Raw genomic sequence first — 12,517 nt, 5'->3', positions numbered from 1 at the left:
GATCATAGTACTGAGGAGGTGTGCATACTACCTGTAACTTCCAAAGGGTCCCTGTAGGGGTTTGCTTGGGAGCAGGGACATTGGGCAACGCCTTGGGTAGTCAGGCAGTGGCATACAGGATTGGGGTTCATGCCTAGTGGGACTTAGCGGTATGCCATGCTAGAAGGATTGTATGAATATTGCTGGCACATTTACCTGGGATGGTGCTGTGTGCCACGTGACGGTGATTTGCAGTGGAGTGGCGCAGAGAGCTTGTGTTGAGGTGCTGCCATTGGTTTGGAGCTGCAGGTCCGGTCGGGTGCAGCCCCACATGGCGCAGCTACATAGCAGCGCTGAAGCGTCACACTCCACTGTCAGATGCCGTTCACGTCAAGTGTGAAAGACCAATTGGCTGTTGTCAAACCTGGAGCGACTGGCAGCTGGTGCTTCAATTGAGTGGTGCTTAAAAGTTCAGTTGGGCATCTTCATGTGATGGGCAAACAATATGGCTGCGCGCGCAGAGGAGCGCATGCTGGGTGGTGTGTTCTGCCTGAGCGCTCTTATTGCATTTCCGGTTAATTGAATGAAAGTCAGACATGGAAGGCACTCAGCACATGACAGAGAGAGTTGATATGCACACTCTTGTGGTTTTGTGTGTTTTACAAAAAATAGTTTCCCTACATGGAGCGCTATGTGAGCACATTTGCCTGATATTTCTCTTGAGCGGTGGGCAGGGGGGTTCTGGTCACTTTGGTGTGGGGCACATCAAGAGCAGTGTGGCCCATTGTGGACATGCAAGGCAGCCAAGATTTGCAAAAGTGACATTCTCGCTGCTGTGCCCCATGATTGACATTTTGCTGGTAATGTTCCTTTTTGAGTGTGACAGAGTTCTTAAGTGATGGAGGCACCGGGATGTCATTTATGGTGTCTTTGGTAGTAGGAGGGCACTACTAAAGTTTGTCACTAGGGTTTTGGCGTGTGGTAAACATGTAGATTTAGGCAGCTGTAGCTGTTCAAATGCTAGTGTTTTTTTCTTGTGGTGGCCTCATGCTCAGGTTAGGGGTCACCTGGCGCCCACGAGTACAAGCGCTTACACCACCTTTTTACCCTCCCTTTTGTACTGTGCTGTGCAAATGTGGAAAATTCGGCAGCGGGGACCCATTTACACAAAAGTGTTAACATTACAGGTCGCCGCCACCGAATTACAAGGAGAAATCAAAATTAGATCTAATATGTCTGACCATAGAATGCCACTTCACTTTGATTCCAGTACAACCATACCAGATTGTACTGACCTCAGGAATTACTTCCCATAAAACTATCATCTCAGGAGGCCACTCACTCTGAGCCCAGAACCCCTTTTACCACTTGTATTGTCATGCCATTCAAATTTCAGTAGGCCACCTGACCTCACCATACCCACAGCATTCTGATATCGGACGGCCACCTCGCCCCATCATTCAACAGCTTAATGATTACAGATGACCGCCTCACCCCACCGTTACCGCAGCATTCGGACGGCCACCTCGCCCCATCATTCAACAGCTTCATGATTACAGATGACCGCCTCACCCCACCGTTACCGCAGCATTCTGATATCGGACGGCCACCTCGCCCCATCATTCAACAGCTTCATGATTACAGATGACCGCCTCACCCCACCGTTACCGCAGCATTCTGATATCGGACGGCCACCTCGCCCCATCATTCAACAGCTTCATGATTACAGATGACCGCCTCACCCCACCGTTACCGCAGCATTCTGATATCGGACGGCCACCTCGCCCCATCATTCAACAGCTTCATGATTACAGATGACCGCCTCACCCCACCGTTACCGCAGCATTCTGATATCGGACGGCCACCTCGCCCCATCATTCAACAGCTTCATGATTACAGATGACCGCCTCACCCCACCGTTACCGCAGCATTCTGATATCGGACGGCCACCTCGCCCCATCATTCAACAGTTTAATGATTACAGATGACCGCCTCACCCCACCGTTACCGCAGCATTCAGATATCGGACGGCCACCTCGCCCCATCATTCAACAGCTTCATGATTACAGATGACCACCTCACCCCACCGTTACCGCAGCATTCTGATATCGGACGGCCACCTCGCCCCATCATTCAACAGCTTCATGATTACAGATGACCGCCTCACCCCACCGTTACCGCAGCATTCTGATATCGGACGGCCACCTCGCCCCATCATTCAACAGCTTCATGATTACAGATGACCGCCTCACCCCACCGTTACCGCAGCATTCTGATATCGGACGGCCACCTCGCCCCATCATTCAACAGCTTCATGATTTCAGATATGATATTATATGGCATTTGTAATGCACCTATAATGCAAGGCGCGAAGAGGCAAGGAAGGGGAAACAGAGGGAGGACAGACACAACGATCTTACTAGGCCAAGTGACATTGAGATCGCGTAAGTGCCGGAGAGCGGGGAGGGGAAAAGTGCCAGTGAAAGAGGAGGGAGGCAGTGCTGTATATGGGATCAAAACACTAACAAGAAGTGTGGCCAGCAGGTGGCAGGTGCAAGGGTAACTGCAGACAGCAGGTGTCCAAAAGTTACAGGTAGGGGGACTGTAGGGTAGATGACCGCCTGAGCCCACCATTCCCATAGCATTCTTATGCTGACATCTGAGCACCTTTCTCCTCTTGATCTGGTCTTAGATTTACCCACAAACATTCTGATATCAGCAACCTACCACACTCCAAACTCCTCCTGCCTCTTGGTCTGTCCTTATAATTTCATGCCCCTATCACTCTGTCCTCAGTGGGCACCCGCACTGTTACTCTGAGATGTAATCACACTTCCTCTCGCCTTCTGGCCTCATATAGTATATACTTTCTCATCCTGACATTTTTAGCTTATTTTCCTCTTGCTGTGACGTGCTGTGATTTCCCTAATCTCGCTTCCCTCTAAAATGACACCACTCGCCCCTCGCACTGATCCCAGCCAAGGAAAATAGTTACTCTCACCTTAAACTTGATGAAGTGCTCATGTTGCCACATCTTTGTCCAGAAAAGGGACACCAATGTACTGGTACTCTGTATGCAAATGAAAACTATGCCTTACAACTATTACTTCCAACAAGTGATGGAACCTTAACCTCATCATAAGATGCTCTCCTGCAACATATGTCAAAGATTTAGAATCTATCGCTCTGTACTGCAAATCAATATGGTATCATATCCATGTGAGGACCGCTTCATGATGTCACAACGAGTTAGTAGGGTGGTATTTTTTTTTTCCCAGGCTTCCTCACCCCCCACTATATCTAGGAGGCTGCCTTACTTGTGAATAAGTGATGTTCTCAACCTACACAAATCTGAATAAACCTGTTGTCTTGTCCACTCTTCAGGTGTGGAGCCGTGGCGCATCGCAGCCAATGTGAGCTCTGCACAGAGGACCTACCATGTGACGGGTCTGATGCCAGGCACCAACTACAGGTTCAAGCTGGTGACGTGGAACCAGACACACGAAGTGGACATCTGGGATACTGAAGTGCTGACAAGTGGAATAGGTGAGTCAGAGAGTGCAGTTGCCGGCGCATTGCAGTACACCAGCTTGGACTCTGTCATACAGCTATCCCTCATGCCTGACCTGGGTGGGAAGTCGGCTGCCAGCAGCCCCAACCAATCATCTCTTCTTAAGCTTAACGTTACTTTAAAAGAATGTGGAGGCTTGTGTATTGTCCATGCACCAGGATCCAACTCCCAGATATACCTGCTACACAGCAACCATGCCATTCCATGTGATCCTATTTTCCCATCTAAGTGAAGGAGTTGGGAATTGCTCTTATGCTCTTCTTCCTCTTCAGGAAAGTTGCTTTACTTTTTTGATCTGCAGGGTATTTAATTGTCCATGTCCCTCTTTTCGACTTACCAGGATGCTCCTCTGGCTGATCTCTTTTTTGGCATACGGCCTAGCTGTTCACATACGAATACGACCCCATGAACACCTCATCACCCTCATAGAACGCAGCTAGCCGAGCAAATTCCCGCCTGGTTGCTCACATATGCGTCCTTTCAGGCCTAACGCAGCCAGAGCCCAGTCTGGGTGTCCACCCACCAGACTGCACACATCCAACTGATATCTTCAGCACCACACCTAACGCTAGGATGCAGCTAAGATCCGGCAATTACATCAGCCGCACACATATCTGGTGCACCCACGCACCCTACAACACTATCTCTCTTTCTCTACTGACCAGAACTACGGTTCCTGAGGGCGTTCAACCTACCAGCACTTTGAGGTCATACCAATGATATATAGAGCGCTATATAAATGCCAAGTACCATAACATAACATAACATTGACCCTCCCTCTGCATCCATCGGGCCCGCCTGTGCTCTGTGTCAAATATTTTATGGCATGCATTAGGTGTGAATGGCAGTTCTCAACCCCTGACCTGCACCAAGCTTGTGTCAACTACCTTGGAAACCTCCATCGGTTGAGTAGGTGAGATGAAGGTTGGAGGCGGGGGTCCGTCATCGAGACAGCTTCTTGGTACAATTCTAAAAACTGCACCTACAGTTCTGGGGCCTTACGCTGTCAATTTAGAGGGGAATCCTTCAAGGTCACGTGGATAGACCAACTTCCCAGTGGGAAATAATGTATCTGCAATGTTGATAATCATGTTCTGGGGAACTCATCTACCAACCTGGTAAGATTAGTATGGATCTGAGGATGGTTTCCAGAATTGGATCCCAAACACTAAAGGTCACTGCAATCCTGCAGTACACCAGGCTAAATCTCCCAAGAGGTGGGATCTAATCCTACTAGGTCCTTCCTGGAAGAAGACCTTTTCAACATCTAGGATCTTTCCCCTACTTTGGCACTGGTTACTCCTGGAATTATTGGGAATTCAAAAATATCGCATTCTCCTTACAGTTCTGCTCGAAGATAACAACAAAATGTAGTGCTTTCTGCCATGGACGTAATACATGCCTTTGGCAGCAGAACCAGTGCAGATCCCTTTCAAGGACCTGTCACAGGCCTCTTAAAAAAAAAAACAATACGACAAAAGCTCCAGAGGGTCCAGTAGTAGAAGGATTCCCCTTTTGTCTCCATCAAAATGTTGAAATGTGAAATGTGGCCACGCCCCCTCTTTCCGTTCTTAGTCCAGCCCCATTTGGTAGGCTTTGATATAAATTTAATATAAATTTCATATAAAAAGATATCAAAAATGTGTATCAATTTTATATCACATGTATATTTTTATAGGAAGTGGGTATAATTTTATATTAATGGCCCCTTTAAGGCGAGTGGCCCTCTTCCAGCCCTGTGTGCTCTCTGCGTTCTCTTTTTTCAGCCTTTTTTTTTGCTGTTTGCACCCTTCTTCTACCTTTCCTTTTCTATGGCCTCTGGCGTACCTGTCTCTCATATGCAGCCTCTCTCCTGACCTCTTTCCTTCTTTTTTCTGTACTTTTCTTCTGTTTGCATCCTTCTTCTGCCTTTCCTTATTCTACGGGCTCTGCCATACCTGGCTTTCTTGTGCAACCTCTCCTCTGCCTCTTTCTCTGACACGCCTCCCTTACCCTTGATTGGCCTTTCCTTCCGAGGGAGGCAAAGCCACCTTCTAGGACCAGGACTGCTCCACTCCATCTTGCGTCCTGGCCCTTGCGATGTGAGTGTCCCACTTCCCGCACTGTGTGCTCCCTGGTTTCCCTTTTTTGCAGCTTTTTTTTTTTGCTGTTTGCACCCTTCTTCTGCCTTTATGCTATTGGAAAAAGAATTGTTACTGGAAAAAGAATCAGGTGAGCAGCATCTCTGTCCCCATGCGATCTTGTTTTCGTTTGTTTTAAAATAAAATTCTTTTTTGAGCCGTGGCTTAAAATGAACATCTAGCTGTGCACTCGGCGCTGGGGTTTCTCCCCTCCGGCTCCCCCATCTTGCCGCTATCCTCTATCAACCCACCTCCTCTCCCGCCCTCCGCCCACACTGCCGACTGGTTTTTGTCTGCATCACTACAACAGAAGCTGCTTATGGTATAAAGGTCTGCAGCTGAGTCCCCTAGCACTTCCATTGGAAAACAAATCAGGTGAGCAGCATCTCTGTCTCCATGTGATCTTGTTTTAATTTGTCTTAAAATTAAATGTGTCTTTATTTCTGGCTACACTGCAAATTTGAGCCATTGCTTAAAATGAACATCTTGCTGCGCACTCTGCGCTGAGGTTTCTCTCCTTCTGCTCCCCCATCTTGCAGTTTTCCTCTCCCAACCTGCCTCCTCTCCCACCCTCCACCCACTCTGCTGATTGGTTAGTGCAGCCTCCCCCGTGACCTGGAACACCTTTTCAGCGACAGTCGCAGGGCAGCCTTCTGCCCAGCAGCCCCCTTGGTGAAGGGCCCAGAGGTAAAGGACGGCTACTAGTCATTTGGTCGACAAGCAAATGGTCGAATGACCATTTGGTTGACACCAAATGGTCGAAATCCAAATGGTCGAATTTCATTTTTTTTTGGGGGGGGGGGTTCCCCCCACAACCCCCATTTTTATATATTAATTTTTTTTAACCAAACAAATATATAAATAAATAAAAAAATATTTCGACCATTTTTTTCCGACCATTTGGTTTCGACCAAATGGTCATTCGATCTTTTTTCTTCGACCAAATGAGCGGACACCGTAAAGGACAGCTCCACCAGAAGCAGCTCCAGATGGTGTCTGCTTGTGTCAGCAGCCAGAGAAGCAGGAAGCAGGCAGTCGTCAACCAGCAATAACAGACAAAGTAAGTGGGGTGCAGGACAGGGGGCACAGCAATCACTGTGCCACACCAAACTGCCCCACCTCACTCTTATCTTGTCTTCCGCACCACCAGATAGCAGGATGACTGCATTTACTCACTTCTGTTTAGTCACTGCTGCCTCACATATACTGAGTTGCAAACTGTTTTAACTAGCCATGTCTCACATCAAGGAAAACTGTTAGTTAGCAATATGCCACATGTAGACAAAATTGTGAAGATTGGCATTGTGTCATATCTAGACAGGTTTATGAATATTAGTTTGCATCACATTTAGATAGAATTGTGAATATTAGCTGGCGCCACATCTAGACAGAATTATGAAGATTGGCATTGCGGTACATCTAGACAGAATTGTGAAGATTGCCATTGTGTCACATCGCATTGTGTCACATCTATACAGAATTGTGAGATTGGCATTGCGTCACATCTAGACAGAATTGTGAAGATTAGCATTGCGTCCCATCTATACAGGTTTGGGAACATTAACTTGCATCACATCTAGATAGGTTTGTGAATATTAGCCTGTGCCACCAGATAGAAATGTGCAGATATTCACACACCACATCTAGAAATAATTAGGAAATCAGCATGCATCACATCCAGATAGCGATGCCACTAACCAATCCACTAACATTTTCACCCTTCTGCATGCACCTCTCAAACACCACCAAACACAACCACATCTCTAAAACACACTAAACCACACAAACTTCATGACACCCGAACAACAAAACAATTCATGCATGGCCTCGCACAACAGAACACAACGGCTACCGACCAAAAACCACACTTAAGCTCAGAGAACAGTGTTAACCGAGGCTGCCTACAGCACATCACTGCTCTCTTGCACTTTTCCCGCTCAGTCCTACTAACTCTCCACACCCCCTTTCCTTTTCAGATCTGCCAGAGCACCAGGGGACCACTCCGGTGGTGATAGTGTGCAGTACAAACGCCTTTAACATTAACATTACATTTATATTTTATATAAAGTGGGCATACATTTTTTATCATTTGATATAAGTGAATATAGATTTTATATCAAAATGCTGTACAGCTTAGAGCCTCCAGCGGCTGTGTTGTTTGGACGAGGGTTGAGGACAAAGTGAGATCCGAAGATGGGGACTGTGAATCTAGGGTTTTGGAGAGTGATGCAGTGATGACATCACAGAGGGGCTCTGCCCGAGGTGATAGGAAGCGAATATACATTTCATATCAAAATGACAAGAACCTCAGAGTTTTTTATAGCAATTTTATTGAAACCCAATCATTTTTGTATAAACTTTATATGCAGTATATATTAATTTTTATAAAGTTGGTGCACATTTGATAACCCCAATTTTTTTTATATACATTTTATGTATTTTAAGAATCCCAATAATGTTTGATATACATTTTTATCTAAAGAATGATCCTAAGGCTATTATGGCAGGAGGGGCTTACAACCCAGATATATAGCCTTTGTGGTAGGCCTGAGAAACACATGCACTCTTTCAGCTGTGCAGGGGCTATTCAGGAAATGACGATTATGAACAGCTATATTTGCGATGAGGGCAAAACAGCCCCTGGAATCCCCAGGGGCTATGATGATAGTCCTATTTCCGATTGTTTTATGGTGTATAATGGGATGGAAGATGCTCAGGATTTAATGTCAGACTATGAACCCGAAGAGTTGGGACGACGATGATATGGTTTTGGAGTGACCATCTGTGGCCAATGAGGGCACCGAAGACATGGATTGTTAAGGTTTTTGCAGGCAGTGATCACCCCGGAGACTGATCCCCACCCCCCCGGGTACTCGATGAAAAACAGGGTCCTGTGTGTGGGGGTGAGGCGTGCAAAGCTTACCAGAGACTATCAATAGTCATTCTCTTTGCTGTTCAAACCAACTTGAAAACCCAGTGGATCCTGATAATAGCCTATGTAAGGATTGTGTTTCACTAATGGAGACTAATAGCATTAAAAGCAATGGGCCTCATTACGACCCAGGCGGTAAGGGGTTAACAGTGCCATAAAAGGTGTCGGCGCCGTTAAACTCTTACCGCCTAATTACAAGGTCCCTTTGCAGGTCCCGACCTTAACGGCTGGTTTTACCACCCGTTAAGGAAGGAACCCGCAAAAGGACTTTTGAGGTAATTACGGTACCACAATTTGCGGTACCGCAATTACCCCCTTCCCCATTCCCATTGAGCCCTATGGGGGCAAAAATGGGAATGGGCAAGGGCCAATGGTGAATGGGGAATTACCGCCCCGCAAACCTTGGAATGGGGCGGTAATTCCGCCATTCACCATGGCAGGGTTGGTAAAATACCGGCGTCAACCATGGCACTAATAGCACCATGGTTAACGCCAGGGTCGTAATGAGGCCCAGTGTAATTAGTCATTCTGCTTGCTGTTCAAAATTAATTGAAAACCTGGGGGGTAACAGTCTGTGTAAGGAATTTGTCTCGCTAATGGAGACTGATACAGACACAACGGCTCTCTCTCCTGCGTTGATATTCAGGCTATCCAGGGTGTTATGGCCATAGTGGCAGGGGCCTGTTTAAAACAACACTTTTTCAGATGGTGCTACAGACATAAAACTGAAGATCTTCAGCTGGATGCTCACAAATGTTTGGAAATATCTTACATGAATAATAAGCTACGTTCGTGTTGGAGTCCTAAATGTCTAGTAGATTTGCTGTGCTTGACGCAGCCACTGACACAGATAAGCATTGGCATAGGGACTGAACCATGCATGTGAAAAACATTATGGGCTATGGAATCGGTGAATAACCCCCTTTTGAAAATGAAACAGCTTAGACGCATGTGTCCAATCGGTGGCGTGAAATGTGTCTGTGCAGGAATCGCATATACTACAGAGCTTGTAGCAGAACCGATTGTTCCAGTTTTTTAATGTGAAAACATTCTGAATAAAAATACATGTTTTAAATGTTAATGAAAATCAGTTTTTAAAACCTGGTTGTGCCTTTACGCTGAGCAGTTATCGGGTGAACATGCCTGGCCTGAAGCTGTTGAAAATATATTATTATTGAAGGAATTGTTGGTAGCTATGAAGGGGTTGACAGCCTGTGCCATAAACTGCAAAGTGATGGTGAGAAGGTGTCACAGAGAGTGGTGAAGATGGGGCTTTCAGGGGAGGAGACCTACATGCTACACAAGCTGGCCCAAAAGTTTTTTAAACACCGACCGTGGCATTTGACATCGATCAACAATGGCCAGCAGATGTTATGGATTTGAGACAGTTCTGGGAAGACAACGATGGATTCCGCAATATTCTAGCCATCATGGACATTCTATCAAAATACACCTAATGTTGAGGCTTTAAAGAACAAGATGGGTCAGAGCGTGGCGATTGCTTTTAAGCGCATATTTAACAAAGGCAGAGTCCCTTCTAAACTAAAGACGTATGCCGGTAAGGAGTTTTTAAACAAGCCGCTTCAGAGTCTTCTAAACAAACAATGAGTGCATCACTGCCTAACACACTCCAAAGATAAAGCCTCTATTGTAGAACATTTTATACAAACATTTTAAACACAGCTCTGGTGATTTTTCACAGCTAAAAACACCCTTAGAAATGTGAAGGTGTTACATAACTGTGTATCACAACATGCATCAGAGATCTATTAAAACCACCCCGCTGGTTTAACGCAGCCAAATTCTCTGGCGGTCTGGAAAAAAACTGTACGGTGAAAGACTTTTTAAAAAGATGATACTTATACCCCTTAAAAAGGAGGACCATGTGCGGATCTCAAAACACATGGCCGTCTTTACAAAGGGATATGAGCAGAACTACAGCAACAATCTCTTTATCATATGACTCAAAGGCAGGGCCTCTATATACACACAATAACTGATTACTCAGGCAAGGCTGTTCAAGGGGTTTTTTGCAGAGAGGAGATCCAGAAAGTCAGTAAAGACCAACAGCGAGTTTATAGAACTGAAAGTCATAAAGAGTAAAGGTCATAGAGACAGGAAACAGTGCTAGTCAAATTGCTGGGGTGGCCTGACAAATTCAACAGTTGGGTGCCCGCCAGATCCCTAGAGGCCATTGGTGTGTAATGGTGTGGCATGGAGTCCGCACCCTTCTATATTATGCTCCCCAGCAACGCTTCAGCTGAGACATTCTCAGGGAACAAAATATCCAACTTTGCCACGAAGCTGGCCAAACCTGTAAATTTGCAGGGCAATGGATGTGGTGCTCACTGAACTTCAGTACGTCTGATTGTGGGACACTTTAGCCCCAGGGGAAGTCAAGTTTATCATAAAATGAACAAACCCTCAGAGGCTCTGGCCAGGTGGCTTCCTGTAGGGATATTATCCAAATGTACAGGAACTTGTCAAAGTTATCAACAAAGCCATATCAATCATATCCGAGTACGGCAATACGATGCTACACCTAGACCTGCAAAAGCAGAACTTTTTTTTACAGGGGCCAGACGCATCTGGTAGGTTTTCAACAACGGGAAGACTGCATAACATATTCAGAAGCGTGCAATACATTGGAGGTAAAGGACTGTGGGACAATACCAGAGGCGATATTATCCGGGTTTTTATAGCTTACTGCTTTACAGCAATATCTTGGAATATCAAAGGGTAGGAGATAGCTATGCCCCGCTGCTTAGAACCGTGGAGATTAAAGGGAACAACAACGACATTGTGAACATTCAATGCAACAAGCCTGATTACCTTCCCGTAAGTAAAAACCATTTTGACACCATCAACATACAGATAACAGATGACCAGGGGCCGTTTGTATCATTTAAGTGCAAACAAATCTGGCTGTGGTTGCACTTCAGACTGCTCCAGCTGAAAGACCAATAAAACAGCATTTTAATGGCTGTGGTGAAGAACTATGGACACCCCGGGCCTATATGGAATATTACATGAACCAGGCTGATCACAGAGATCAGCCATATTTTAGCGGCACCCCCGTAATGTATGATGCAGGCATTAGTGGTATATTTAGAAGTCTTTTTAGATGCACAATGCCCTTCCTATGTTGCAGCTTTAAATTGGCTAAACCGCATGTGAAAACAGCGCCACCAATATTTCAAATGACGTCATGGGGAGCGTGACAATGGCAGTTGCTGAGCGTCTCACCAAACAGAAAAAGTAGGGTCAGGACAGATCAGGACTCATTTATTAACCAGGTAGGAGAGTTAAGAGGAGGAGGTCAGTGTGCAGGCCCCCGGAATCCACCCAGAAAAGCAGATCAAAGGCCCCACACAGACAGCCAAGTAAGAAGAATCGTGTTATCCATAGAAGAGACAATGGTGGTGATATCTTTTAAAGAACAATGGCCTTCTTAAGCAGAGCCTCTGGGGAATGTGTGAAATCGGAGCTCAGTCGCTTCACATTACCCCTGACCCAAACCAGCATTGATAACAGTTTCTACATGGAGGTCTCGCCCATGGCGGCTCTATTGCAGCTAGCCCCATAGAATTCTTTGTATCGGGGTTGACCAAGATGTATATGGATTTGAATGACACGTTGCTGCATCCTCCCTGTAAAATAACAAATGCGGATGGGACCAACACTGTGGCTACAGCACAAGTGACCACAATCACCTACTCGATAGCCACCATCTTTAACCAGGTGGACGTGATGTTGGGCTATCGAATGATAACAAAGAATGATAATATGTATGCCTACAGGGCCTATATAGAGAGCCTATTAAATTATGGCCATGATGTCCTAGATAAGCAGCTCTTGGCATGCCTCTTTTAGTGTGACAATGCCGGACATTTTGACAACACCGCTCTGAACGGT

General features: G+C 46.0%; 1 protein-coding gene across 9 annotated transcripts in view; it reads left to right on the top strand.

Moving 5' to 3' along the window:
- The window catches only part of L1CAM (L1 cell adhesion molecule), a 791,676-nt gene that overhangs the window by 746,778 nt on the left and 32,381 nt on the right, over nt 1–12,517 (top strand). For all 9 annotated transcript variants that reach the window (XM_069645402.1, XM_069645399.1, XM_069645400.1 and 6 more), the window contains one exon: nt 3,364–3,525. In XM_069645402.1, the coding sequence (XP_069501503.1) occupies nt 3,364–3,525 (162 nt within the window). The remainder of the gene's footprint in view (nt 1–3,363; nt 3,526–12,517) is intronic.

The sequence above is a fragment of the Ambystoma mexicanum genome, chromosome 2p, assembly GCF_040938575.1.
Source record: "Ambystoma mexicanum isolate Mex_15411 chromosome 2p, UKY_AmexF1_1, whole genome shotgun sequence".
Taxonomy (NCBI): Eukaryota; Metazoa; Chordata; class Amphibia; order Caudata; family Ambystomatidae; genus Ambystoma; species Ambystoma mexicanum.
The sequence above is the reverse complement of the archived record's forward strand: the minus strand, read 5'-3'. Positions and strand labels throughout refer to the sequence as shown.